This window comes from Macrosteles quadrilineatus, unplaced genomic scaffold, assembly GCF_028750875.1.
Source record: "Macrosteles quadrilineatus isolate MER2022 unplaced genomic scaffold, UCM_ALF_1.0 Scaffold_5__1_contigs__length_97177068, whole genome shotgun sequence".
NCBI classification, from domain to species: Eukaryota; Metazoa; Arthropoda; class Insecta; order Hemiptera; family Cicadellidae; genus Macrosteles; species Macrosteles quadrilineatus.
The window spans coordinates 75,383,275-75,410,798 of record NW_026542598.1 but is presented as its reverse complement, the minus strand read 5'-3'; the positions used below and the strand labels follow the sequence as shown (position 1 = coordinate 75,410,798).

Below are 27,524 nucleotides of genomic sequence, written 5' to 3'. Positions count from 1 at the left end.
CTCCAACATACAGGTGAGTGAGCGTAGCGAACGAACTTCAACCAGGACGTGATTGAGCCATGCAAACGAGATCAGATAGTAAAAATAAAAGTAAGCCTACCGTTATAGGATCGACCGGCAGACACAGAGGTAATTTAACCTTTTATTGATTGTCATACCGATCCGGAACAACAAAAAACAACATAAAATGAAGCTATGTATAATAGTTTGGCCAGCATATCTTAAAATATGCAAACCAACTGCTGTTCGTTATATAAGAAGGTTTCAACTGAATATTATAAGATCCCCGTGCGTAGAACGGGTACACAGCTAGTTTCTTTATAAACCTGTTTGCAGAGCTTAAGAAACAAATAATAGGTACTGTATTGAAACGTTGATGTACGCCTCTAATGGTCACACAGAAAATTAAAAAAAATATATGTAAATTTAAAATCCCCGGAGGATAAGTAAACTGCTTTAGTTTACTTGTTTATGGATGTATTCTGATCAATTTTGGCTAACGTACTTATTTCAACCTTTGCAATGGACATTTTACAAAACACATCTTATTACCGTAGACAAATATAATTAAATATAGACCGACAGCAGAGTTAGCATATGTTCTGGCGTCCACGGCTAGGAGCACCATGTAGTTACGTCGCGTGCACCTAACTGCACGGTGTTCCTAGCGTTGGACGCCAGAACCACTGCACTGCTGTCGGTCTATATTTAATTCTTTTTGTCTATGTTATTACCTTCCCTGCACTCTTTTAACTTAATGTTTTGTTATAGGGAATAAATCTGACATCTTAAAGTATATAATCCAAGCCGGCTATATGAAATTCATTTAGTCTGCAGGTTTTCTGTGGTGGGGGTATTTTATTTACCATCGTAGCTACAGTAGTACGTTTGACTACTTAAAGTAAATTCTTGCACTTATGAGTAATTGAATCGATCAATCGCAGCTCGTTTCAAGGTCACTCGTGTCAACAGTAGGTTCATTACACATTGTTTGTCAATCTTTGTACCTCGTAATGTTTAAGGTCAAGTGAGTTCCCGAGTATTTTGTCCCCTCGCGGGCCAAGGCGGTCGAGTCGGGCCGCAGACGACAAAAGCTATTGTGGGCACCCTTTATTCTCGGTTTTGACCTAATTCTCAAGTCGTCAACGTCGTTTTTTGAGATTGAGCATTTCTGAACTCACGCCTTTACCAGAAAGCAGTGGACCTGAAAATAGAGAGGTGCCTGACCTTGATTATTTAAGTGGGTTTTGGAAATTATTTGGTTTGAAATCGACTTGACAAAAGGAAGGTTCAAGTTTCCTCATTGGAAAGGTGTTGAGAAATTTGCCAACTTGTATTTTACACTAAAGTGGTTGCAGTTTTTTAATACTAAATGTTTTAAAGATTTGAAGGAGTTGTAAATATTTTGTGTGTTTTCCACTGAAGTTGTACCTAAAATGAGGACAGCTCACTCTATAGCCTGTAAAAAAGAAAAAGAAATCGCCTACAGTAAAATATACTTTATGAAATAATTTTTACTGGACTACTACTTTTTATGTGCCATATAAATTATAATTTATGTAAAACCCTTATGATCTTCAACTTATCTTTATTAGTTGTAAAATATGGCAAAGAAATACAAGAACCATTTAATGGAATTGAACTATGACATAAAATATAGCACAGTACTGTAATAAAAAATAACACAGCTAATTAACAAGTCAATTATTATAAAGCAATTAGTCTTTCATTACCTTTAACTCGCTGTCTCCGTTAATTTTGTTAAAAAATAAAGAGTTATTATGACGTTATTTTGACTAACAACTTCCATCAAATCGTAAATTATTGCATTCATTTTGGTGGATTAGGTTTTATTGTCTTTAACACTTGCCAAAATGCGTGTCCACGATAGCTACAGATATTGCCTTCTGCTAATGCTGTTTCTCTTGGACAAGTTGTGTCTGTGACGTCACGTAAGTGTTAGAAACGTCCAACCTCTTGGGTTACTCTACTATACTATCAACAGGTTTAATATTTGATTTGTTCTACATTTAAAACGTATTTTATTGTGCTCCCATACAGTGTAAAATTCCACACGATTCTAAATAATTAAGAAGTCATATAAATATTTTGTTTTGTACCGATCTGTTAGAATACTAACGGTCATTCAAATTTTAAAATTAATAAATTTGTATTCATCATTAAACCAGGGTCGTCATAGAGCCACGGGTAATTCTCATCGATGTATATGGATGACAATTCTTTGCTCAGTGATTCCATTCCACCCATCGCCATTACTTATGTAATTACTATTCCTTGACCGCGTGGTTTCCACCATAGACAATAAGAATTAAATATAGAATAGTCAATAGAATAGTCAATAGAATAGTCATTTATTCAGTCTTTAAACAATACATTATTGTAGTTGACATCGTCATTATTATTGTAAAAGATATAAGATGCAATACTTATAATTATTAAAATTTGACATGAAAATTCCAAAATATAGGCTGCCCTTATTGAACATTTAACAGGTTTAAAATAATTTTTTAAAAATAGGCAAACTTAACAAACTTAAATTATGAATAATAGTGGGTCTTTCTTAAAAAGGCTAATGGTTATCACAGGTGTACAATGAACATAGAGGGACAAAATTACTAACATTATCACAGATGGAATATGGTAAAAAAAACATATCAAAATAGTGAACATGAAATATATGAAAATTAATTACAGTAATAAAAATCCTAGCCTAACTTAAAACAACATTTCTAACATTATCACAGATGGAATATGGTAAAAAACATATCAAAATAGTGAACATGAAAAATATGAAAATTAAATACAGTAATAAAAATCCTAGCCTAACTTAAAAGCATTTAACATTAGCAAAAAATGAGATCACCTTCAAAAAATTCCTCAATTTTGTAAAATGGGTGAGATGAAAGCCACATAGTTAATTTTCTTTTAAAGACACTTAACGGCAAGGACTTGACTTGGGGATGAAGCTTATTAAATAATTTAATACCTAAAACAAAATGACTGTTTGCAGTTTTCTGTAGCCTACAGTGAGGTACATCAACTAGACCCCTATTCCTTGTGTTATAACCATGAATGTCTTGGCGCAAATCATACTCTTTTTCCTTTTTCTTAACATTAATCAGACAATGCAGGATAAAAACATTAATGACAGTTAATATGCCAGTGCCCACAAATAACGGTTTACAATGTGCTCTTCGGCGAGATCTAGTTATGATTCTCACAGCCTTCTTTTGAATTAACAATACATTATTTACATGGGTACTATTACCCCATAGACCGTCAGCTGTGCTGCGGATACCATAGGTTCTGGCGCACACCGCTGGGAGCGCCATGTAGTTACAGCGTACACGCTACGTAACTACACGGCGCTCCCAGCGGTGTGCGCCAGAACCCATGGTAACATTAGCACGGCTGACGGTCTATATTTAATTCATTTTGTCTATGTTTCCATCCACCAATCTTGAAAACTAAACATGTTCTCTCTAAGGTAGAATCGGAGAAATCTTTTGGTTAAAAACCTTAGAACTATTTAATTATTACTTCGACAACCAGTATTTACATTAGAATTGTATCTCCATCCAGAATTTGTTTTTAATGCGTTGACGTTTCTTTAAAAACTAAATTAATTGGTTCATAAATTTGGTATTTTTATCCTGAAACTTGTAACAATGTTTACCGAGCGTCCACGCACCACGGAGGTACGGCACGCATAGACGGGTATTTCGGAAGCGGAGCTTTGTTTACATGCAGTTTTGGCGGGTGTTGCGGCGGTATTTTTAGCGCGTTGAGATAGGCCTGGGAGCCGAGTCTATCTGGGTCAAGTATACGTTATTGTCGGCGCGGATCGGTCCAAGCTCGGCTTCTGAGTGACATTTACCCCCCCCCCCCCACCCCCCTTGACCCCCACAAATCCCTCCACACCCGTGGTGCTTCGGCATCAATACGATCTATACACAAAGATTTATCAAACTGTACTGTGTCGACTGTGAGTCGTAGTAGTTGATTGGACCGCCGGTAGATAGCGCAGCCGGCTCGATCAGCTGTTAAGCGTTTAATTTTAATTACCCAGCTGTAATGCCGTCAGCTGTAATACTTCGTGTCAAGGAGAGCTTTTTAGGTCCGCGTTGTACCTTAACGCTTATGTGCTATTGTACTCTACGGTGTTTTAGTTTTACCTTTTTTGGTGTTGTTGGTGAATACTGTATATTGATCATTTATTTAGTGCCTTTTAATTTTGTATATTTACTGGATGTATTGCCAATTTTTGGGTGAATTTATTTAAAAATACAGAATGACCTTGACTGTGAATATCCGTTAGAATCACGCTGAAGTTGATAAAAAACTATCTCTAATATTTGTAATGTAAGGTAAGTGAGAGGAGAAGTTTGTTTGAAATTCAAAGATTAGATACTTCATAAAATGTTTTTCAAGGCTCGAAAATTTAAAACGTTAATTTTTTTATCAAAAAGAAGAAGCATTATAATGGGGTCTAACAATTCCAAACATTTACACGCAATCAAAAAAATAAGCTATAGTGGGGGGTAAAGGATCCCAGCCATTTTCGAAAGGTGTACAAACTAAGAAATAGAAAATTTATTAAATAGGATACACCCTAATCGAATCCTCCCCCTAAATTTGTAAAACCCTGATTGCGTAACCGGCCAAAGTTTAATAAAAAAAAACACACACTAATAATACTCTTCGTAAACTTTTAAGTAATATTAATCACAATTATTAACTGCAGTAAAAAACATAGAAGTGGATATTTCCAAAATGTTTAATCATTGAAAACCTTGTATTTTTTTCTAAATTTGCCAATGTATTAAACGTATAATTTTTATAGCAGAGCAAAACAATAAGTACATGACAAACAGTCGCACAAAACGTTCGACACACCTGTAGTTGCGAACTAGGAGATCAACAACCTCTATAATTGCTACAATACCAGACTTCTGCATGTAAAATATACCATACCGTGCTTTTCTCTCAATACAAGCGAGATTTTGAAAATTTAAGTAATTTGTGTACAAGCGGGTTCCCAAATATTTCTCTGTTATTTTTTAGAAATTCACTAACTGCAGGCTTTTAAAAAATTTTATAAAAAAAACAGCTTTTATAAAAAAGCTTTTTTATTTTATAAAAACATTTTAAACAGCTGCTGTAACCGTCTTCGGAACGGAGAGAAAGCAAAATAGAAAAAATTACGTTTAAAAAACTGCTGTATAAAATAGTTACACATCCGCCTTTCAGGTAAAAAAATATAATAATTGGACTTTTCAATAAAAAAAAAATCTTTGCTAATTGTAGGCTATATTGTACAAATTAAATGAGACGCCAATGCACGCATAAATACTGTACCAATATGATTTAAATTTTAGCAAAACCGAAAGTTGGCTTAGTCCCATAAAGCTACTTAAAAACATATAAACAATCCCATGTCTAGACTATCACTAGTAAAATGTTTCTAATACTGATACATTGAAAAACCTTGCATAGTAAAATGTTAAAATAGAAAATACATTCAAACAAAATTCTTTAATAATTTTATCATTTGATGAGGCTATTCATCCAAATGTGTATGGTGTTTGTGAATTTTAAATCTAAATTTTATTCATTCAAAAATTAGCGATAAGGTGCTGTCTAATTAGTAACTATGCTAATTGAATTGATCTGTAATTTTAACGTCACTTTTCAAGTTTAGCATAAATAAGTTATTTATTTCATCGCCCCTTGTCGAAGACTTAATGCAACTTTCGTCTTTATTCCTAATTTGGTTATAATTTTAACAAAGGAACAAATTACTGACTTTTCAGGATTGAACCGGTAGCCCTCTGATCACCAGGCTAGTAAACCACTTAACTCAGCTTCGCACAGAGCTGTATTTGTTACAATAAATTATATTTAACTGTCGAAGCTTATAGAATGGTAAATTCACACTGTAAAGGTGTATTACTATTCCATTAATAAGCAACGCGTTGCATTTTAAACAGTTGGAATGCCTTTCACATTAATTAATTGCACAATTAACAACTTAATTACGCTTTTTGTGTGCGTAACAAAAAGTGGAATGGACATTTTGTGTAGTGTGGTCCTGCCCCCCCTCTACCCCCCTTTATAGAAGGGTGTCAAGGTTGTAGTTCCCACCGCCGTGATATAACACTTATTCTTCTGCTCTCCACAACCTTCGGCAAGTGAATTGAGGGAAATGTAGCATAACCCGTTCATCATCTGATGATTTTCGGTCGTCAGTAATGGTATTTCTTATTGCGTAGACTTATCGACCACAGCTGTGCGTTGGACATTTTTCACGGGAATCTACGACGAATGTTAGTCAAGGTTGAAATGTGCCATTTTAGGGACTTTGGATAAGTTTAGCTCAATTGTATATAGCGTAAAATCAGTATATTTACTAGAACTTGTATTTCTATCCTCTGACAATATACGGTTAATGTCAATTTAGCCACCTATTTAGTATAACAGGTGTTTTTAAATTTTGAGGTTTTAGTTAATTTTCCATATAAGGGAATATGCTATTACCGTCTCATGGTAATACCAGAACCCTAGACCGATTTATATGTGTCCGTTAGCACGATAACTCAAGCAAATATGATCTGATGAATTTTAATGGAATTTGGTATTAACGTGTAAACCTACATTTAATCGAACGAGTTCGCGAACCAGCAAAATCGGACAATGGGAACAGGAGTTTATGTGGGGTTTTATGGGGTAAAAATGGGGTTTCCCATTTTTTACATTAAAAACATAAACTTTTCACTTTCTTTCCAAACCATTTTGTAGGGCAAAAAAATTAGTATATTGAAGGATTTTCATGCGCCTAATGGTTACGGAGAAAATTCCAAAAAAATTTTAAATTTAAAGTTCTCATGTTATGGCGAATAAGAAAACTTGTTGTAGTTTGCTTGTTTATGGACATATTTTCGTCAAATTTGGAAAATGCATTTATTTCATACTAAACTATTTAACATTTTACTAAAAAACTTGTTTACCCTGTCTGTTGCAGCAAACCTAAGTACTCGTTAAACTAGTGCTATTGAAATAGGGGATGAATATGATATTTTTAATGAGACATTTTAGTGTGAGTCCAATCAGGAAAATAGGAATTCGCTCAGTCTGCAGGTTTGCTGCGGCGGTGGTATTTTTTCTTGTGTTGTGCTCGTGTATATCACTCCTCACCTCCAGCTCATGTTCTCTTTCTTTGTACCACAACGGACAAGCTGAAATACAGGGTGGGGCAGGGAAATATCCCTACTTTTAAGATGGTACTGTGAGTAGTGGGGGTGTGCTGGAGGAATGGGGTTAGGCTCAAATGAAGCTTTTGTTTTGGGAATTTCTAAAAATATCACCATCGGTAGTAGATATGGCTTGTTCAAGTGACCAATGTGCTTTTTCACTCGAGATGTATTTTTTTTTTCAAAAATCTGTTTATTGTTGCTGTGCAGCTACCATTGGCTGTCGGGTTATCGGGTGGCCTGTCGCAAAGCTGTTACAATTTGGTGTGGGTGAATTACTTTCGTGTATGTGGTGGTGTATTGCGAAGGATATTTGGAGCTCAAAGAACGGTCCGGAGTCCTGAAAACATTGACCTTGTCAGAAGATCGATTTTGAAGTATCCTCAAAGTTCTCCTTGTAAGCATGCATCCGCGCTGGCGTTGTCTAATCGTACTGTGCCTCGTATTCTTCATGAGGACTTACACCTCCATCTATACAAGAGGGTAGTTGCTCATGAACTCACACAAAGGGACTGGCAACAACGAATGCAGGCATGTGAAATCTTAATTGCGGGACTACCTCATGCTGCTCGGGTTTTGTTTAGTGACGAGGCACACTTCCATATTCCTGGAGCGGGTAAGTAAGCAGAATGTGCTCTATTGGAGTGATGCTAAGCCTAGGGTAGTTCAAGGGAAGACCCTAGATGCCTTGAAGGATGCAATTCACCTTGAATGTTGCCTCTTTCCACAACAAATGCTTCACAAAGTTATAATGAACTCCAGAACCAGAATACAGTAATGCATTTAAGATTAGGGACACAACTTGCAGGATATGCTGTTTAAAACCAAGTAAAGTTATATTAAAATAAACTCCCAGATGTAACCTTTTAATCTCAATAAAAAGTTTGGCTCTAACATTTTTGGTTGTCTTTTAATTTACCTTTAAAATTAGGGATACTTCCCTGCCCCACCCTGTATATAGGCAGGGGACATAACTGTTTAAACAGTGGTCTGCGATGTTCCTGCTGACTCCCTAAGTTATAATGTTTCATCATGAAGCCAGGTTATACAGTTGCATTCGTAAAAGGTTACTTTTTCCAAAGTTGTCTGGTCTAAATACGTTTCGGAAATAATTTAATCCACCTAAAAAAAACTAGATTTGAAATGGTAATCATTTTGACCAAAAAAATATCCAAGCTATTTATTTTAAAGAAGATTCTATTTGAATTTGTATGTGAAGAGTTCGTTTGGTGTTGTCAGCAGACGAGGAAGTGAGGAGCGAAGTCGGATATAGATATCTGACAAAGGCGCCGTCGTTTTGGCAAACATCCCTCTGTGGTACGTAACTTGTTGCTCATCACTGGGGGGGGGGGGGGTTTAACAAAGATATTCGCTATTATGTATCTAAATACAACACTGTACCCAATAATCTTTATAAACACCCCTTCCATATTGGAAGATGGGTGGTGGACAAACATTTACTTAATATAAAATTGCTGTTAATGGCAGACGCAAAATATTTATGTTTTAAGCTATACAAAATGGGTTAAATATAAATTGCAAAATGTTCTCTTCTAGAGGGGAAATGGGAAAACCCTATCCATACCCCATAAACACTCGTTCCCACAGTCCAATCATGATGATTCGCGAACTCGTTCTAATAAACGTAGATTTACACGTTTGTACAAAATTTCGTCAAAATTGGATCGTTTTTGCTGGAGTTATCGTGCTAACGGACACAATATAATGAATTTGAACGAATTATGTTTTTGGCCTCTGGGGACCTCAAAACGAAAAAGTAAATCGACCCCGGACCCAGGTCTTACCATGAGATATTCCCTAAAGGTAAAGAAACGTTAAGAACTAGTGTACTCAATTACATAACCAGGGTCCAAAATACGCAGTTAGACTGACATTGTAATTTGGTTAAGTATGCATACAATTGTATAAGAAGTTTACTAAAGCAATTGCTACTGCACTGTTAGTCTATTTGTATTTTAATCCGACCATTTTATATAATGTACATACATAGCTATACAGGTAGTCTTGATAGGTGGACTATTGTCGGGACCACATAAGTTTGCAGTTGAGGGAGGAGCCTATTTACCATATGGTTTTCAATGAACCAATGAGAACGGTGTGGTGTTGCCAAATCTAACAATACCAGCTGATTTGAAGATATATTTTTCTATATTTTAATTAGGGTTGTCAATGGGTGATGAGGCAACGTTGCACTAGCCTCGTCTTGTGATTGGCTGCCACCAACTGCAAACTAACGTGGTCCCGACATTAGTAAGAAAACTCCATCCCTAAATATCATAATTTATTAATACGAATCCTAAAGATTGCCAAACCTGTTCTTGCAAATTGTATACTTACTGTATTCAAACGTCTAGAACTAGAAATTTATTTTAGTCTAATTGAGAAAGTATTAATGTTAGCTACTGTCGAAAGTAAATTTATCATTTATGAAGATTTCCTACTGCAATTAATTATTTAGTTCCGCATGTGATATGTCGTTGCCAAAGACAAGAACTGTCACTGACTTTGTCAGAGTCATTGTCTGCTTGCATTTTCATGAGGTTTCCAACTGTGTTGATGAGACATAACAAAACTCAGATGTCGCTTAACCTTCTATGCACAATTTATTTCTCTTCTTTACACTTACATAATTAATTTTAATTGTAGTATTGAATTTCGAAATAGCTTAAACAAAATACCTACAACGTAATAAACTGGAGTTGTAACACAATCCTACTATATAGGCCTACGTAGTGTTTTAATTCGAATTTTATGGTGGTAAAGTCATTGCAGTTCTATGAAATCCGACAGTACGACTCTAAATAACTCGTATGAATACGTAGATGATTTAATACATAGTTGAACACTCTGTGTGAGATCACGGTGCTATAGTGCAAGAACCGGCTTACAACCTTTGGTGTCAGTAAATACCTCCATACCGATCTGACGTCATCGCTAAGGCATCATAATCCTACAAGGGTGTTTCTATACTTGAACATTACATTTGACAATGTTATCGTGCTAGTTGTTGCAGTACAAGGTAATTCTCTCATTCTTTTCAATAAATTTCAATATCGAAATTACTGTGTTATTTGCATTTATAATGTTTTTGGTTTTCAAATAATTCACAAAAGTGAACCAAATCTGTTAACCGTTGTATTCCATACGAGAAATGTATACTATTAAAGATTGAGGTGGTGTCTGTCTGTCTGGGCAGCTGTCACGACTAAAATAATAAATCGATACAGCCAAAATTAAGCACAAAGATGGCCCACATATCTCTGAATGGAAGGCCTATTTACTTCCCTGAGTTCCTCTCGGGCTACGCCCGTTAGATGTACAAAGTTTTGAGGTCAGGAATTCAAAAGTAAATATTAATAATTGGTCTACATGGAAGCATGAAAAAATTCACTATGTTTACCATTGCGTTGACATTTAAATGTAAACAATCAGAACTGCCAAATGCTTATTGGACAATTTCAGACAGCAAATCCAAAGAAATTTAATTTTTACACAACTATGTGATAGGATTATTTAATCTACACCTAATGATGTATTGTTTATTTTAAATCTATTTCAATGATTAAGCTACTGATTTTTCTTCCCGTTGCGAAGCACGGGTATAGCAGCTAGTAATCGCAGTTAGCATCATATAATAGTGTCATCATTTCAGGAAACAACCTAACCGAACATACAACAGAAACTGTAATGGCCAATGTTTAAAATTTATGATTTTTTTTCATAAGAGTAGAATAGACATATGTTGGAGAATTATTACCCCTCATACGTTAACTTCAATTTAAACATTTAAAAAATGTGATTAACAGAACATTGGTTTTGTGTGAACTATGGTCCTTCGAGCCGGATTATGTAAATAACACAAATTCTACTGATAATGAAGTGACTCAAGTGACGTTTTCCAGCGCGACGATATTCATTGGCTGGTTAACAAAGTGTCATTTGTGTACTACAAAACTATTAAGTCATACTAAGATGGTTATTATTGTTATATATCAAACCTTACAGTGTTCTTGTCATGCGATCAGACCTACCGCGTGTTTGTAAATTACTTTCATCATCATACAAATATATATAATTCTATTTTCTATTTGAAATACTGCAAAGTAAACTTGTGCATACCCATTGCAGTCTTTCAACATTACATCGCACTAGATCCAGCAATGTAATAATACTGGCTGGTCCGACATGAATAGGACCAGCATAAACCTGATAACTTATACTACTATGTCCCGATTCAATTTTCCCATTTACATCTAAAGCAGGTTGACCGCCAAACTCGCATCATGTTCGATAATTTAGCATTAGACCAAAGTAGAGTAGACGACGGAATAATGTATTGAGGTCAGGTAGTCTCACAGTGCGGTGCTGCGATCTGGTGTCTGGCGCGAGCATCACCAGTGGTTGGCCTTCAGAACCTCTTGTTAGGACCACCATCCTCCCCCCCTCTCTCTCACAGTCAAGTCATTACACACGGTCGTGCCTGACGGTAACGAGGCTGGACCAACAGCGACCCTTCGCTAGACCAACGATGGGTTTAAGATGGAAAAAGGTTTGGTTAAGGTTACTTCTGCTTCAGAACCTCTTGTTAGGACCACCATCCTCCCCCCCCTTCTCCCCCAGTCAAGTCATTACACACGGTCGTGCCTGACGGTAACGAGGCTGGACCAACAGCGACCCTTCGCTACGACCAACGATGGGTTTAAGATGGAAAAAGGTTTGGTTAAGGTTACTTCTGCTTCAGAACCTCTTGTTAGGACCACCATCCTCCTCCCCTCTCCCCCAGTCAAGTCATTACTCACGGTAGTGCTTGACGGTAACGAGGCTGGACCAACAGCAACCCTTCGCTACGACCAACGATGGGTTAAGATGGAAAGAGGTTTGGTTAAGTTTACTTCTGCTTCAGAACCTCTTGTTATGACCACCATCCTCCCCCCCCCCTCCACCAGTCAAGTCATTACACACGGTCGTGCCTGACGGTAACGAGGCTGGACCAACACCGACCCTTCGCTACGACCAACGATGGGTCCAAGATGGAAAGAGGTTTGGTAAAGTTTACTTCTGCTTCAGAACCTCTTGTTATGACCACCATCCTCCCCCCCTCTCCCCCAGTCAAGTCATTACACACGGTCGTGCCTGACGGTAACGAGGCTGGACCAACACCGACCCTTCGCTACGACCAACGATGGGGTTAAGATGGGAAATGGTTTGGTAAAGTTTACTTCTGCTTCAGAACCTCTTGTTAGGACCACCATCCTCCCCCCCTCTCTCTCACAGTCAAGTCATTACACACGGTCGTGCCTGACGGTAACGAGGCTGGACCAACAGCGACCCTTCGCTAGACCAACGATGGGTTTAAGATGGAAAAAGGTTTGGTTAAGGTTACTTCTGCTTCAGAACCTCTTGTTAGGACCACCCCCCCCCCTTCTCCCCCAGTCAAGTCATTACACACGGTCGTGCCTGACGGTAACGAGGCTGGACCAACAGCGAACCTTCGCTACGACCAACGATGGGTTTAAGATGGAAAAAGGTTTGGTTAAGGTTACTTCTGCTTCAGAACCTCTTGTTAGGACCACCATCCTCCTCCCCTCTCCCCCAGTCAAGTCATTACTCACGGTAGTGCTTGACGGTAACGAGGCTGGACCAACAGCAACCCTTCGCTACGACCAACGATGGGTTAAGATGGAAAGAGGTTTGGTTAAGTTTACTTCTGCTTCAGAACCTCTTGTTATGACCACCATCCTCCCCCCCCCCTCTCCACCAGTCAAGTCATTACACACGGTCGTGCCTGACGGTAACGAGGCTGGACCAACACCGACCCTTCGCTACGACCAACGATGGGTCCAAGATGGAAAGAGGTTTGGTAAAGTTTACTTCTGCTTCAGAACCTCTTGTTATGACCACCATCCTCCCCCCCTCTCCCCCAGTCAAGTCATTACACACGGTCGTGCCTGACGGTAACGAGGCTGGACCAACACCGACCCTTCGCTACGACCAACGATGGGGTTAAGATGGGAAATGGTTTGGTAAAGTTTACTTCTGCTTCAGAACCTCTTGTTAGGACCACCATCCTCCCCCCCTCTCTCTCACAGTCAAGTCATTACACACGGTCGTGCCTGACGGTAACGAGGCTGGACCAACAGCGACCCTTCGCTAGACCAACGATGGGTTTAAGATGGAAAAAGGTTTGGTTAAGGTTACTTCTGCTTCAGAACCTCTTGTTAGGACCACCATCCTCCCCCCCCTTCTCCCCCAGTCAAGTCATTACACACGGTCGTGCCTGACGGTAACGAGGCTGGACCAACACCGACCCTTCGCTACGACCAACGATGGGGTTAAGATGGGAAATGGTTTGGTAAAGTTTACTTCTGCTTCAGAACCTCTTGTTAGGACCACCATCCTCCCCCCCTCTCTCTCACAGTCAAGTCATTACACACGGTCGTGCCTGACGGTAACGAGGCTGGACCAACAGCGACCCTTCGCTAGACCAACGATGGGTTTAAGATGGAAAAAGGTTTGGTTAAGGTTACTTCTGCTTCAGAACCTCTTGTTAGGACCACCATCCTCCCCCCCCCTTCTCCCCCAGTCAAGTCATTACACACGGTCGTGCCTGACGGTAACGAGGCTGGACCAACAGCGACCCTTCGCTACGACCAACGATGGGTTTAAGATGGAAAAAGGTTTGGTTAAGGTTACTTCTGCTTCAGAACCTCTTGTTAGGACCACCATCCTCCTCCCCTCTCCCCCAGTCAAGTCATTACTCACGGTAGTGCTTGACGGTAACGAGGCTGGACCAACAGCAACCCTTCGCTACGACCAACGATGGGTTAAGATGGAAAGAGGTTTGGTTAAGTTTACTTCTGCTTCAGAACCTCTTGTTATGACCACCATCCTCCCCCCCCTCTCCACCAGTCAAGTCATTACACACGGTCGTGCCTGACGGTAACGAGGCTGGACCAACACCGACCCTTCGCTACGACCAACGATGGGTCCAAGATGGAAAGAGGTTTGGTAAAGTTTACTTCTGCTTCAGAACCTCTTGTTATGACCACCATCCTCCCCCCCTCTCCCCCAGTCAAGTCATTACACACGGTCGTGCCTGACGGTAACGAGGCTGGACCAACACCGACCCTTCGCTACGACCAACGATGGGGTTAAGATGGGAAATGGTTTGGTAAAGTTTACTTCTGCTTCAGAACCTCTTGTTAGGACCACCATCCTCCCCCCCTCTCTCTCACAGTCAAGTCATTACACACGGTCGTGCCTGACGGTAACGAGGCTGGACCAACAGCGACCCTTCGCTAGACCAACGATGGGTTTAAGATGGAAAAAGGTTTGGTTAAGGTTACTTCTGCTTCAGAACCTCTTGTTAGGACCACCATCCTCCCCCCCCCTTCTCCCCCAGTCAAGTCATTACACACGGTCGTGCCTGACGGTAACGAGGCTGGACCAACACCGACCCTTCGCTACGACCAACGATGGGGTTAAGATGGGAAATGGTTTGGTAAAGTTTACTTCTGCTTCAGAACCTCTTGTTAGGACCACCATCCTCCCCCCCTCTCTCTCACAGTCAAGTCATTACACACGGTCGTGCCTGACGGTAACGAGGCTGGACCAACAGCGACCCTTCGCTAGACCAACGATGGGTTTAAGATGGAAAAAGGTTTGGTTAAGGTTACTTCTGCTTCAGAACCTCTTGTTAGGACCACCATCCTCCCCCCCCTTCTCCCCCAGTCAAGTCATTACACACGGTCGTGCCTGACGGTAACGAGGCTGGACCAACAGCGACCCTTCGCTACGACCAACGATGGGTTTAAGATGGAAAAAGGTTTGGTTAAGGTTACTTCTGCTTCAGAACCTCTTGTTAGGACCACCATCCTCCTCCCCTCTCCCCCAGTCAAGTCATTACTCACGGTAGTGCTTGACGGTAACGAGGCTGGACCAACAGCAACCCTTCGCTACGACCAACGATGGGTTAAGATGGAAAGAGGTTTGGTTAAGTTTACTTCTGCTTCAGAACCTCTTGTTAGGACCACCATCCCCCCCCCTCTCTCCCAGTCAAGTCATTACACACGGTCGTGCCTGACGGTAACGAGGCTGGACCAACAGCAACCCTTCGCTACGACCAACGATGGGGTTAAGATGGAAAGAGGTTTGGTAAAGTTTACTTCTGCTTCAGAACCTCTTGTTAGGACCACCATCCTCCTCCCCTCTCCACCAGTCAAGTCATTACACACGGTCGTGCCTGACGGTAACGAGACTGGACCAACACCGACCCTTCGCTACGACCAACGATGGGTCTAAGATGGAAAGAGGTTTGGTAAAGTTTACTTCTGCTTCAGAACCTCTTGTTAGGACCACCCCCCCCCCCTCTCTCCCAGTCAAGTCATTACACACGGTCGTGCCTGACGGTAACGAGGCTGGACCAACACCGACCCTTCGCTACGACCAATGATGGGTCTAAGATGGAAAGAGGTTTGGTAAAGTTTACTTCTGTTTCAGAACCTCTGGTTGTCGATACATCAAACGCTGTGCAAGAACTTTAGCTACGAACATTAATGACGGATAAGACAACAAAACTGCTTGGTTTCTATTTCATATTGCAATTATTTGGCTTATGTCGTTCTTGGGAAACAAATTCCTGATAATCAGGAGGAGCCTTGAAAGCTCTCCTCCCTTTAAAACAATTAGGACTTCCGCAGGGGAGTTGTCTAGGGCCCATCTTGTTTACTCTCACACGGCTGACCATGTCACTTGTGCACACATGCCACTGTAATATGCGTGCATATGCAGATGATGACTGCCAGCTGCATTTTCTTTACCTTATCAACTCTTTCAAAGGGTTTTCCAGGATGTAAAACAAGGTTCTTGAGAGAATCAGGGAGTTGTAAAGAAAGCATAATCTCAAGCTGGATATTGAGAATGCACTGTGTGTGTTCCATATTGTATCACAACTCATAAGCGGGTGGTGTTCATACTCACTTTGGGCTATAACCAATTTGGTGGATCTAAGTTGCAAAAAGGATTAGTGAATTCTTCACTTCTGATTCATTGACGCAAAGAAATGTACACTGAGCACACTTGTGCTTCACATCCTTAGTCAAAAAGATTGACCTGTTTTGACTTTAGACCTTTCGTTTTGATGAATATTGTTCTCTAAAAAAAGTCACATCAGAAGTAAAAGATGAAACAAACATACAAAATCCTGAACACGAAGACTTGCTCGTACATATATACATTTTTTCTTGATGTCTACCTAAAACTTGGTGTGTCTAAATAACTTAAAAACCAAGTACTTCCATCTTTTGAAGTTTTGACACATAAGCATGTCCTCTCTTGATAATGAGATGTGGCGTGTGTAGGAGTCCACATATTTGTTTTTGAAATCTACAAAGTGGTCACATTACTCTATTCCCTAAACATGTCTGTCCTGTTTTCACCTCCTCTCTCTGGAGCCAAGATCTCGAGTGATTGGAAGATTCCATAACGCATGGACATGTTTCCTGGAAGACGAAAGTCAGAGACATGTCTTCTCTCTGTGTTTAATTTGAGTAGGTGCATGCTTTCGGTAAATTATTTTTCCGTAATAGTCCAACAACAGTGTTTCTCTAAACAAAAGTGCACGTGTCTATACTAACTGACTGTAGTTATTAGTTGTATGCCCATCCAGTATTTTTTTGTATTCGTCTTTTAAGAGGTTCGTTCTTCGTTTATATGCTTTGAATACGTGACGGATTCACGTCATAAAGCTTACCAGTTACACTCTAACTGTATCTTAGCCGGTCACCACTCAAACGACCAACTACTTTGGCAACCAGGTATTTAACCTCTTGTATAGAGTAATTGTAAAGTAATTCGAAAGAAAACAAATGAAAGATGAAGATATTTTATGGCAAGACGATAGGGCACATTAATGTAATCAACCTTACAGTTGGATATGCACTCAGCAAATACAGTACCTACAATGCTTAAACACGTCAGATTAAATAAGTGTAAACGCTGAAGAAATCGAATTATATTTCAGTAGTCATGTGATACAATCATTGACTGGGCACGAACTGGTCTACATTTCTAAATTCAAAGAACTGTTAGAACTTTTCCTACTTGCATATACTGGAAAATATTTTTAACTTTCTTCTTCGTGACGTTCCAATCCAGTGAGCCGAAACCCTACTGGACTGAGGCTGTCGTCCTCTTCAGCCAGGTTGAGGGACTATCAGGAAGGATTACAATCTGAGGCAGCCTTGTAGAGAATTCGTCTCCTATAGCAACCTTACCCAATTAGGCACTGATGTTTTAAAAGAACATAAATATCGTCGTCTAGTAGCTTACACCTACAGAAACGTTACGATCACGCCACTTTGATCTCTGAAAAAGTTTTTCAGTACAAAATCGGATAATAGCGAGGGTAGGCAAAAATTGTGAAAATTGGACAAACCAATTTTTGAAGGTGGGCCCGCCTAAAGTTAGTTAAACGAACCCGACCGTCAGTATTTGAGATTTGCCTATTCCCTAAATGCTTCAGGCAATGTATAGAATGCCTTGTCATTTTATTGATTGGCTGCATTACTGTATATACTTTACCGGTAATATATAAAGACCGTAATTTATGGTGTTTTCAACAGAGAACCTCACTGTTTCAGAGGTCGGAGATCGTTTTCGCCGCGGGGGTGCGCGTTTGTGTTGAGCAATGTCATTTTCATAATGTTTACCCACGCGCTGTGGGATAAGTTCGCACACTCAATACCACCACAATACAACGCATGCTGTGTCATTGGTACTCGTCAACTGTTTACTACATCACTGGAACTATGTTGAGTATACCAGACCCCGGTGGAACTTGGGGATCAAAATCTATATGTTTACTAGACATGTAGTATGTTCATCAGCAATTATTTAAACCAGGAGATAATGCAAATTGATGAGACAAACTGGAATATCACTTATTGATGTCTTTATTGACTATTGGATACTGAAGTAGACATATCATCTATATGGACCAACTGTAGCCAATTTTTTTTATTTTAAAAAACGTAGTTGTGTGAGCCAGTCACAGAATGCGCTAGTGTCCAAAATTATATGTTTTACCTCATTTTTGTTGCTAACCAGGTTGATGGGTCAAACAGTTGCTATAGATCACCTTAAATCATTCCCTAAGTTTTACTTGCTAAAAAAGCTAGTGTATTCGACAGTATTTAGTAATTTACAGTAGTGCATAAACTTTTAAATCAACCTATATATATACGTGTGAGATGACGGCGTCAGACTGAACAAAATACTGGCCGATGTTTCGGACTTTCATTTGAATTATTGTAACATGTTCCGAAGATGGGTTGGAGCAAACATAATAAATATATAGACAGAACAAACATTGTGTCTGCCTTTATTCTGTAGTGCGACGCATCTGGCCTGTATTCCATACTTAATACTTAATACTGTTAAAACTTTCTTATTGAATGGCGACCACACAAAGTAGGCATTTTAAGCAAAGTATGAATGGAGATGAGGGTAGGATGAGTGGCGCGATCTTGTAGTCTTGTTAGTGACTAAGGCCGACATTCCTTAGACACAGATGTTAATTAATAGCCCATACAGCTAAAGGCAACCAAGGGACCTCATCTCTATTTGGGGGGATCCGAACCACATTTATTGCCTTGGTATTTACGAATTGGTCTAATTATCAGGATAGTACTGAGGATAGTCGTTATTATTTTAGTCCATGTGGTCATTATTTTCACCAGTTCAACAACAAAAGAAAAAAATCCGCTCATTTTGACCGCGCAATTTTTTCCAAAGATAGATCAAGAAACTTGTAAAATTAACAATTACGCTTGTAGAAGACCAAAGTGGTTAAGGCTTAATGATAAGCCTGTGCCTTCAACGTGTTAATTAGCTGGTTATTGTATCTCCAATTTCCGCCTAATGCTTCCGCTGCTCACTTCTTTGACGAGTCAGTTATTACGCTTACCGCCTGTAAAAACCTGGGGATTTCCGCCATGTTTAATTGGTACAATTCCCTTTGTGTGTTACTCTACTTGGTTTCAAAATGAGGCGAAACTATACATCTTTTACAAAGTATGGATTCCATATATTAAAGGGACATTATTAACTTGCCATCTCATTAGCGATTTTTACAAATGGTTAAAGTTATCACTGAATCAATTGTGCATTGTAATTTAAGGTGCAGATTATTATTTTTTGTTTTGTGTCTCTCGTATTGGTAATGCCAAACTTCGTTCCAAATTGTACCTCCATGTAACGTGCATTCGAAATGCTAAACACGGTATATTTACTTTATAATGTTCGCGGTTTTTATGACTACAGAATTCATCGCTCTTATTTTGTTTTTTAGGTATATAGTCCCTTCAATTATTGCTATTTAGAAAATTGATTCACTAAATGACAAGCTGTTGGTCAATCCTGTATTCCTTGATGCAGCAAATCTACGCAGGTAAATGGAATATTTGTAAAAATATATTAAAAAACCGAAACATGTTTATATATTCCATACCTACCTATGTTCGCAACGGGAGAGGTCGTGACAGAGAGTAGTGGTTCTATAGATCTGCTGCATGAAATATAAATGAATTTAGAATCCAAACTTATTGTTACCACTTATGTTTCGGTTTTCCTCGAAATAGGGCTGCTAATATGCTAAGGTAGAAGCTTAAAACAACTAAGCACCCTGAAATTAATAGTTTTATTCATGTAGTAACATGTTTCGGACTTTGTTTGGAATATTGGTTTTGTGTAGATTTAATTTGAATTTACAGATGGTTTTCAAAGCGACATTATTAGGAAATTTGTTAATTAAGGTATTAATTATCTAAAAATGCAAAACTTTGTCAAAAATGGGTTTCTTGAAAGAATTTAGTAATTTAAAATCTTTTTGGAATTCTTCTGGTTTTCTTTATCTGGTATCCTTCTGTGGAATCCATTCGGTTTCCTTTGTTAAGAACTTTTAGAATTTTCATGTTATTAGTTAATTTTTTTTATTACAGCTATGGGGTTTAAATTTCCGAGGCTAGCAAATACGGTGTATATGGTGCTGATGCATCTATAGAAATACTAAAACTATATGATTTGGGTTAAAAAGATACCCTTACTTAAAAATTGAACTTACGTGAAGTCAAAAGGCCCAAGAGGATCTACTATATTGTAAAACTTATTTTCAATGCTCTATGAGATGTTTATGGCTGTTTTAATTAAATATGGTGAACTGGTCATAAGAAATACGATGAGTCTATAGGTTTTCAGCAACGGGGAATGAGCTATTGCACGTTGCAGCAAACCTGCGATAAAGACTGCCCAAAACCAACTTTACGCTGCAGGCTGCAACTGCAGAATATGGCTAGTGTTGGCAGCCTTCGGTTTAGGTTTAGCATGACGCATTGTCCTTCACACCTTATATTTCACAGTACACACGGAGGTAAACGACCTAAAGGTGAATATTATAGTAAACACCAGGGTAGGATCGGACCCGTATCTCTAGCATCAATGTACGGGGTAGCGGATTTCTACCCCCGGATATTTACCCCCATGAAAAAACGCCTACGTCATTTTGACGTCACGAGGGGCGGGGCCTATACACGGTCGAGAAACAGCCCGCGACTGGAAATTTACCCCCAATATATTATTAAATAATCAACATGTAATTGTTTGATTATCAAGCGATTTGCCATAGCACGGAAATCTACCCCCGGACATCTACCCCCAGAAATCCACCCCCGGACATTTACCCCCGGACATTTACCCCCGGATATCTACCCCCAGACATTTACCCCCAGATATCTACCCCCGGACATCTACCCCCGGATATCTACCGCCGGAAATCTACCCCCGGACATCTACCCCCAGATATATACCCCCGGATATCTACCCCCGGACATATACCCCCGGACATCTACCCCCAGTGGTTAAAAATGACACCTAAATCAGTTACAGCATGAATTGGGAAGATAGATGACATTAAACAAGACAACGATATATCACATGCTTAATAGAGGGTAATTATTAAACGAAGAGCCATTGATTATTTTTATAAACCAATTACTAAAATCAACTACAACAATGAATATGGCCGATACGTAGTGTAGCACGGGGGGTAGATTTCCGGGGGTAGAATTCCGGGGTCGGACATTTATGATTTGACCACTGGGGGTAGATTTCTGGGGGTAGATGTCCGGGGGTAGATGTCTGGGGGTAAATGTCTGGGGGTAGATTTCCGGGGGTAGATATCCGGGGATAGATGTCCGGGGGTAGATATCTGGGGGTAAATGTCTGGGGGTAGATGTCCGGGGGTAGATGTCTGGGGGTAAATGTCTGGGGGTAGATTTCCGGGGGTAAAGTTCCGGTGTCAGGTTTATTAGCATTTTGATTAATTTCAACTGTTAAGTAAACCGTGAAATGCGAGTTGATTGAATAAATAATAATTTATCCATCCTAAAAGTTCGCGGCCGGAAATTTACCCCCATACATGTGACGTCAACGTGACGTAGGCGTTTTTTCATGGGGGTAAATATCCGGGGGTAGAAATCCGGCGACCCCTGTACTATTAACTTTACCCGCGCTTTACAACTGGTTGGAAACAAAAGATAAGCAGATTTAAGCTGCTGTAAATATTTTTATATACGTGTAATCGTTGCGATTACGTAAATATTCGATTATTGATATAACCCCAACGGTGCCGTTTAGCTTAATCTCGTATTCTCTTTGGCGTAATTTAATAATCAGCTGTTTGTCATAATTGATTTAATACATTTTTATGTGTAAATATAGTAAATGGGAAATAAATTAATGTAAACATTCTTAAAGGATTTCTTTTAGCTGCACAAATTAACGAAGTCTAACGTTTATTTCTCAAAATCCTTAAGCAACCATACATTTTCATTTCTAACTTAATACGTAATCCAATGAAAATCGAACTTTCAAAATTAGTTTTTTAACCAAACACATTAAATGCCTAGGGATAAAACCCTTTGTTCGATACATGTAGAAATAAGAAGTGGCCTATAATAATCCAAAGAACATAAGTTATCATTGTGATAAATTTTGATTTGGCCCTGTGGAGTTTATTGTTAGAAAGAAAGACATTTTGTGATTGACAGTTTTTAAAATAGCAATTAGAAGAGTTTAACCTCCTCAAATAATACTGACCCGTTTCAGTCCAAGGTCGAAAGATGCCTCAAAATACATTTATTTTACAGTACAGTACTTATAAAAAATAATTTTTTTAACTGTGTTTTTCTGTTTCAGGAACCGAAGAAGATGCATACGAGTTTTCAGGTAACTTATACTGTAACTCTTGACGTATGTAACCATGAACATATTTTAAAACAATATTCTAGGTAAAATATAAACATCCATAATTTGTCTAACATGAGTTCGGTGTCATTACAAACAATATTTATGAAATTAAAAGTAACTAAAAAACGTCTTTTAGGCAAAGCAAAGTTTTTAAAAGTGGATCTTTCAAATCTTTAATGTGGATTACTATAGCTTGAAACAGAATATTATTTTCTAATTTAAACCTCCTCTGCCTAAATAAGGCTTTTTAGGAGGTTTTAAGGAGGTAATAAATTCCTAAGAATATTATTACAAAAATATTTAACTATTTTTAAAACAGATTACTAAAAAATATTTATTAACACACAAAGAATTGAATATTTTTTTGTAATAAGAGTAATTCATATAGAGTATGATACAACTAATATATTTCATTCAGTTACAGTTTTACACACTTTATGATAGAATAACAGTTGTCATTCTATATTGTTATTTTGGCTCATTTGTGCTTCCTACCTTCCTCAAAAGACCTTTAACCCGAAGTAAAACATATGAAGCTCCATATTCTTTCCAACCGGCTTCGTCGTGGCGTTTCCCTATGTTTGAGAATTGGGTAAATAAAATATTTCCCTGCGTATAGTATGTCTACTAGTAGTATAACTGCAAAGTATATCAACACGCCATCAAGGTTTTTAAATCGCCGCGTTCTCGAAATTATATGCATTTGGGACTATGTTTTGTATCCAATTGCGCTTAACTATTATTTACGTTTGTACATTAAGATTCACATTCACTTTGTACAAGATATTCTTAAATATGCTTATTTGGTTTATTTGCGTATTATATAAAGTGATCGCGGTTCCTAGCAAAAGTTGTTTTTTTAGCTGTGCTGGTACTTCTTGGTCTCGCTTTTCATTCTCTGGCAGTGGATTTGGAATTCCCATTTGCTGTGGCCTGTCAATATGATTACTGCTCATCCTAAAAACTAAAACCAAAAGCTCAAAAATAAGATATGTCAAATCTGTTTACCCAATACGCCGTGTTATGTCAGTTCGTTTTCGTAAGCAACTATATATGGTCCGAGTTGAAACAAGTTACCAAAGCGCATCTGATGTCTGGAGATACTGGTTAGAAATGGGCAATGATCCATTGCAGCCTGGACCATCAAACCCACCGCTACCTGAGCAGTGCGTCTGTGGGAAAAGACTGGTTATCTTTAATGGGCCTAGGGACGAGGTGGGAGGTCCCGTATCATCAATTAACAGAAACCGTTAACATAAACGTAACAGACGCGGGTGAGGAGGGTTTTGGTTAATAAGTGAAACTACGATTGGGAACTTTACGAGATTGAACTGGATAACTCAAATATGTTGCTGACGGTTGCTTCAATTCAGATTGCCGAAGAACCTGCTTGTAGAATATGTTCAAAAGAAAATCATGGAACCTGCTTGTAGAATATGTTCGAAAGAAAATCATGGAAGCTATTTGTAAGTTATGTTACGTTCTACTGACATAATTCCAGAGAATCTGCCCAAATGAGTAATGTGCCCTGTTATAAGATGTACCTGGCAGTAGGAAGTATATGGATCGTGTGTTTGTTTGGTATGTAGCTGGCCACATGTTATGTATATTATCCGTGTGCCTGCGTCAGTGCACATTGCCCCAAGAGTCAAAACCCTCAGAGCCCTCTATGCGAGAAAATATTTACGGTCTAAGACTATCTTGGGGAAACTCGCGTTGCATGTACTGAAAAAAGTTTTAGTTTTGTGCTTAAAATGTGTCAAGAAGGGCTTCAACCCAAGCTAAATGTTTCGAAAAATCGAATTTCATTCCTGTTGCGCTTTTTAGAATGCTAATTCGTTCTTTAATCATATTTTTGTTCCTTACTTTTCCGCAACAATTGCTACTTTTTAGATTGCCAAGACTTTGTGGCAAGTTTTTGTATGGTGGTTAATTTTGATCCGAGCAGAAGTAAAAAAATAAAAACAATAACTGAAATTAAACACTATCACGTTTTTCCTATCTTTCACATCAACGCGCCAACCCATGTAATCCAAAATATCCCAATATGGGACAAGGTCTCCGCAATGAGCAGAGCGCGGGCTTGTTCTGTCCTGCCGCTGCCGTCCTGCTTGTCGCTGTCGCGCCACGACATCCGCGGACTGTGTCGTGTCCGTGTCGCAAGCGCGAAGATATCGAAAGTGGTGCACGATCGGACAATACTGGAATTCTGTACAATAAATGTGGCCGCGGCTATGAATTCACCTGCTAATGGGCGCGTCTATGTGGGTCATGACGTCAGAGCGCGCATGGCATGACGGGATTGTTGCGTCACTTAACGACCTCGCCTGCCGCCAGGCGCGCCACTGCCGTCCGGAGGACCGGAGGAAGCGGTCGGGACTTCGGGACCGGGTCCTCAGGAACACAATGTGCAGTAGGCTACGAAAATACTTATAATCTACATTGAGATTTGAGCTGTTGGTGGTTTCCATCTCCTAGTAGTAGAACAATGGAAATGATATGAACCGCTGTTATTTAACGATAATGTAAGACGATAAACCTCCTCTGGTGAACAATTATCATAACTCATGGCATACGTCCATATAGGGAAATTATCAGACAAGAGATAACTACTGCTGTCAACCTTTCGGTCCAAAATTCGTGAGAACAGACCGAGAAGGGTTTACTCTTTAGTCCTCCCAGAGTTAATCCCTTACATTGTTTTATATACATTATGTCACCCCCAGTTGAAATTAATATAACATCGTTTGTTTCCTGAAATGATGTCAAAATTGAAAGTGATCGGTTTTGAGAAGTCCCTACAATTCAAAACGCGTTCCGAACCGACTCAAAGTCCGCCTCCGCCAAGTTTATCCAGCATCTACTGTCGCAATCTGTGTTTATCGTGTTTCTGCCATGAAAGCAGTGCGATATGTCGACGTTATGTCCGACATGTAAACGAGGACATGTGTCTGACTGCGGATGGCATTTCCACCTCACACCTACGTAATGCCAAGTACGGCACACGGCGCTGGCTCAGGAGGCGTCACTCTCACCTCGCAAAATATCTATCATTAAGCGAGGGGCGTGTACCTGGATATAACCTCTTTACCACATGTTCATCTAGTAGAAATACTAGCAATTGCTCAAACCTCCCACGGAGTGAATCGCAGTTTACTTGACAATATGATAAAATTGCTTTTGAGAACCCCAGTGAAAACCGGTGTAGACGTTAACATATTTATCGTAGTGAGTCGGTGGCTCAGTAGGTAGCGTCGCAGACTTCGGGCCCAAGGCAGCGATGTCGTGGGTTCGGATCCTGGTCACTGCCGATAACATTTTATCAGTACAGTTCACCTCAACCTCAACAATCAATCAATCAATAAATCAATAAATAAACGGAGTCTGCACGAAACAAATGGAAAAGGTACTGCTACACCGGTATACCGAGAGGTGGGTACGGTGTCAAGGAAGAAAAAAAAAAAAAAAAAAAAAAAAAAAAAGTACAGTTCACCTTTGTACTGTACCGGCTCACTCCTTGCTTTGCTGCAAACGATCCACGCACGGGCGCTTAGTCTATGTGGGCGGGCAAATGCAAGGTTAAAAGAGGCCGCCAACCTCTTTTAAAGAAAAAAAAAATCGATTTTAAAACCTTAAAAATGATTCTATTGACTTGTCTATAACTGGTGCCTGTGTGTCTAGTGTCTCATAAACGGAAGTAATTCGGTAGCGCGACGAACTGAGAAATCCTCGACTATGAATCTGTTTGTCGCGGGTTTAAACATAGCTTATAAAACCATTTGTGGTCTTCAGGATCAAAAATGTCTCGAATCCTAGCCACTAGATCTACGCAAATTCATAAACATATTTAATCTATTAGAAGGTCAAGATTTGCTTAGCTTCTCCGCTACCAATCATATCACGATGAAGCTAGTAGGTAGCTGCGTTAAGTGCTCGCCGCTCGTCTGGTAATCTAAAGTTCGGATTCTATTATAGAAATAGCCAATCGCTTTTTGATGGTTCGAAACTAAACCCATCTGTCCTTGATAAAGTGTAAACTACCTGTCTGAATTTAAAAACAACTGATCCAACGATGATATCCAGTAACAATGCTTCATCTCACTCCATTATAGTCACACTCCATTTAATTCAACTTAAAATATGCGTCACTGTCTTACAGAACAGTTATGTAGAACCATGATAACAAGACTCTCATGGGGATATATAAATAAGACTTGTTATCAAGGTTGACTTCTTATCGAGGTTTGTAATAACATGTGATTAGGGGTGAAATAAATTCTTGGGGATTAAAAAAAACACTTGTTATCAAGGACGACTTGTTATCGAGGTTCCACATTGATTGATTTACGTCATTGCACACGTGGACAATTTCTATATCGCCGTTGTTTTTCGGACGTGTCGGTTGCGCGGCGTTGCGCCACGGCGTGTCGCAAGGCAATGTTTTGGCCCCTCTATTGTTCTTGTCATGTTAACACGGCAGCCTCGCCCCGCAGTTATCGACACAATTGTAGCTTCAGCTTGTTTTGAAACTTTTGCCCCTTTGTGGCGCGTTCAGTTTGAAAACAATTTTACTCGAGTCGTGTGTTTATAGGTGAACAACCTTGTGATTTTGCGCAGTCGCGAAATACGAGTGGTGTAAGATTGTGGGGGTATGATGGTTTATACATAGTTTGTGTGTATCGGATGATTTTTTGTACGTACGGATATAATTTTCAAGCTTTTCTTGTCTTACATATACGGCAATATGACATTAGTTACAAATATGTTAGCAGGAAAGTCACATACATAATCTAACAGATTATTGTTACTGGTGTTTCTTGTATTTAGCGCACTAGACTAAATACATTTTCAGTCTCTTCACAGCCTATATTGAAAGCGTATTTTTGGGGCTGTATTGAAACTGTCCCGACATTTTGAAACGATGAAATT

General features: G+C 39.3%; 1 protein-coding gene across 3 annotated transcripts in view; it reads left to right on the top strand.

The window, feature by feature from the left end:
* The window catches only part of LOC128993893 (nuclear hormone receptor FTZ-F1), a 170,939-nt gene that overhangs the window by 43,079 nt on the left and 100,336 nt on the right, over nucleotides 1–27,524 (top strand). The window contains exons 1-2 of one of the 3 annotated variants that reach the window (XM_054417967.1): nucleotides 4,186–4,388; nucleotides 22,545–22,574. Coding sequence is in view for 1 of the 3 variants with exons in the window: in XM_054417966.1 (XP_054273941.1) it covers nucleotides 22,545–22,574 (30 nt within the window). In the remaining 2 variants the exon portion in view is untranslated. Of the gene's footprint in view, nucleotides 1–4,185; nucleotides 4,389–22,544; nucleotides 22,575–27,524 lie in introns of those variants that run through there. The other 2 variants (XM_054417966.1, XM_054417968.1) reach the window with 2 other exon arrangements.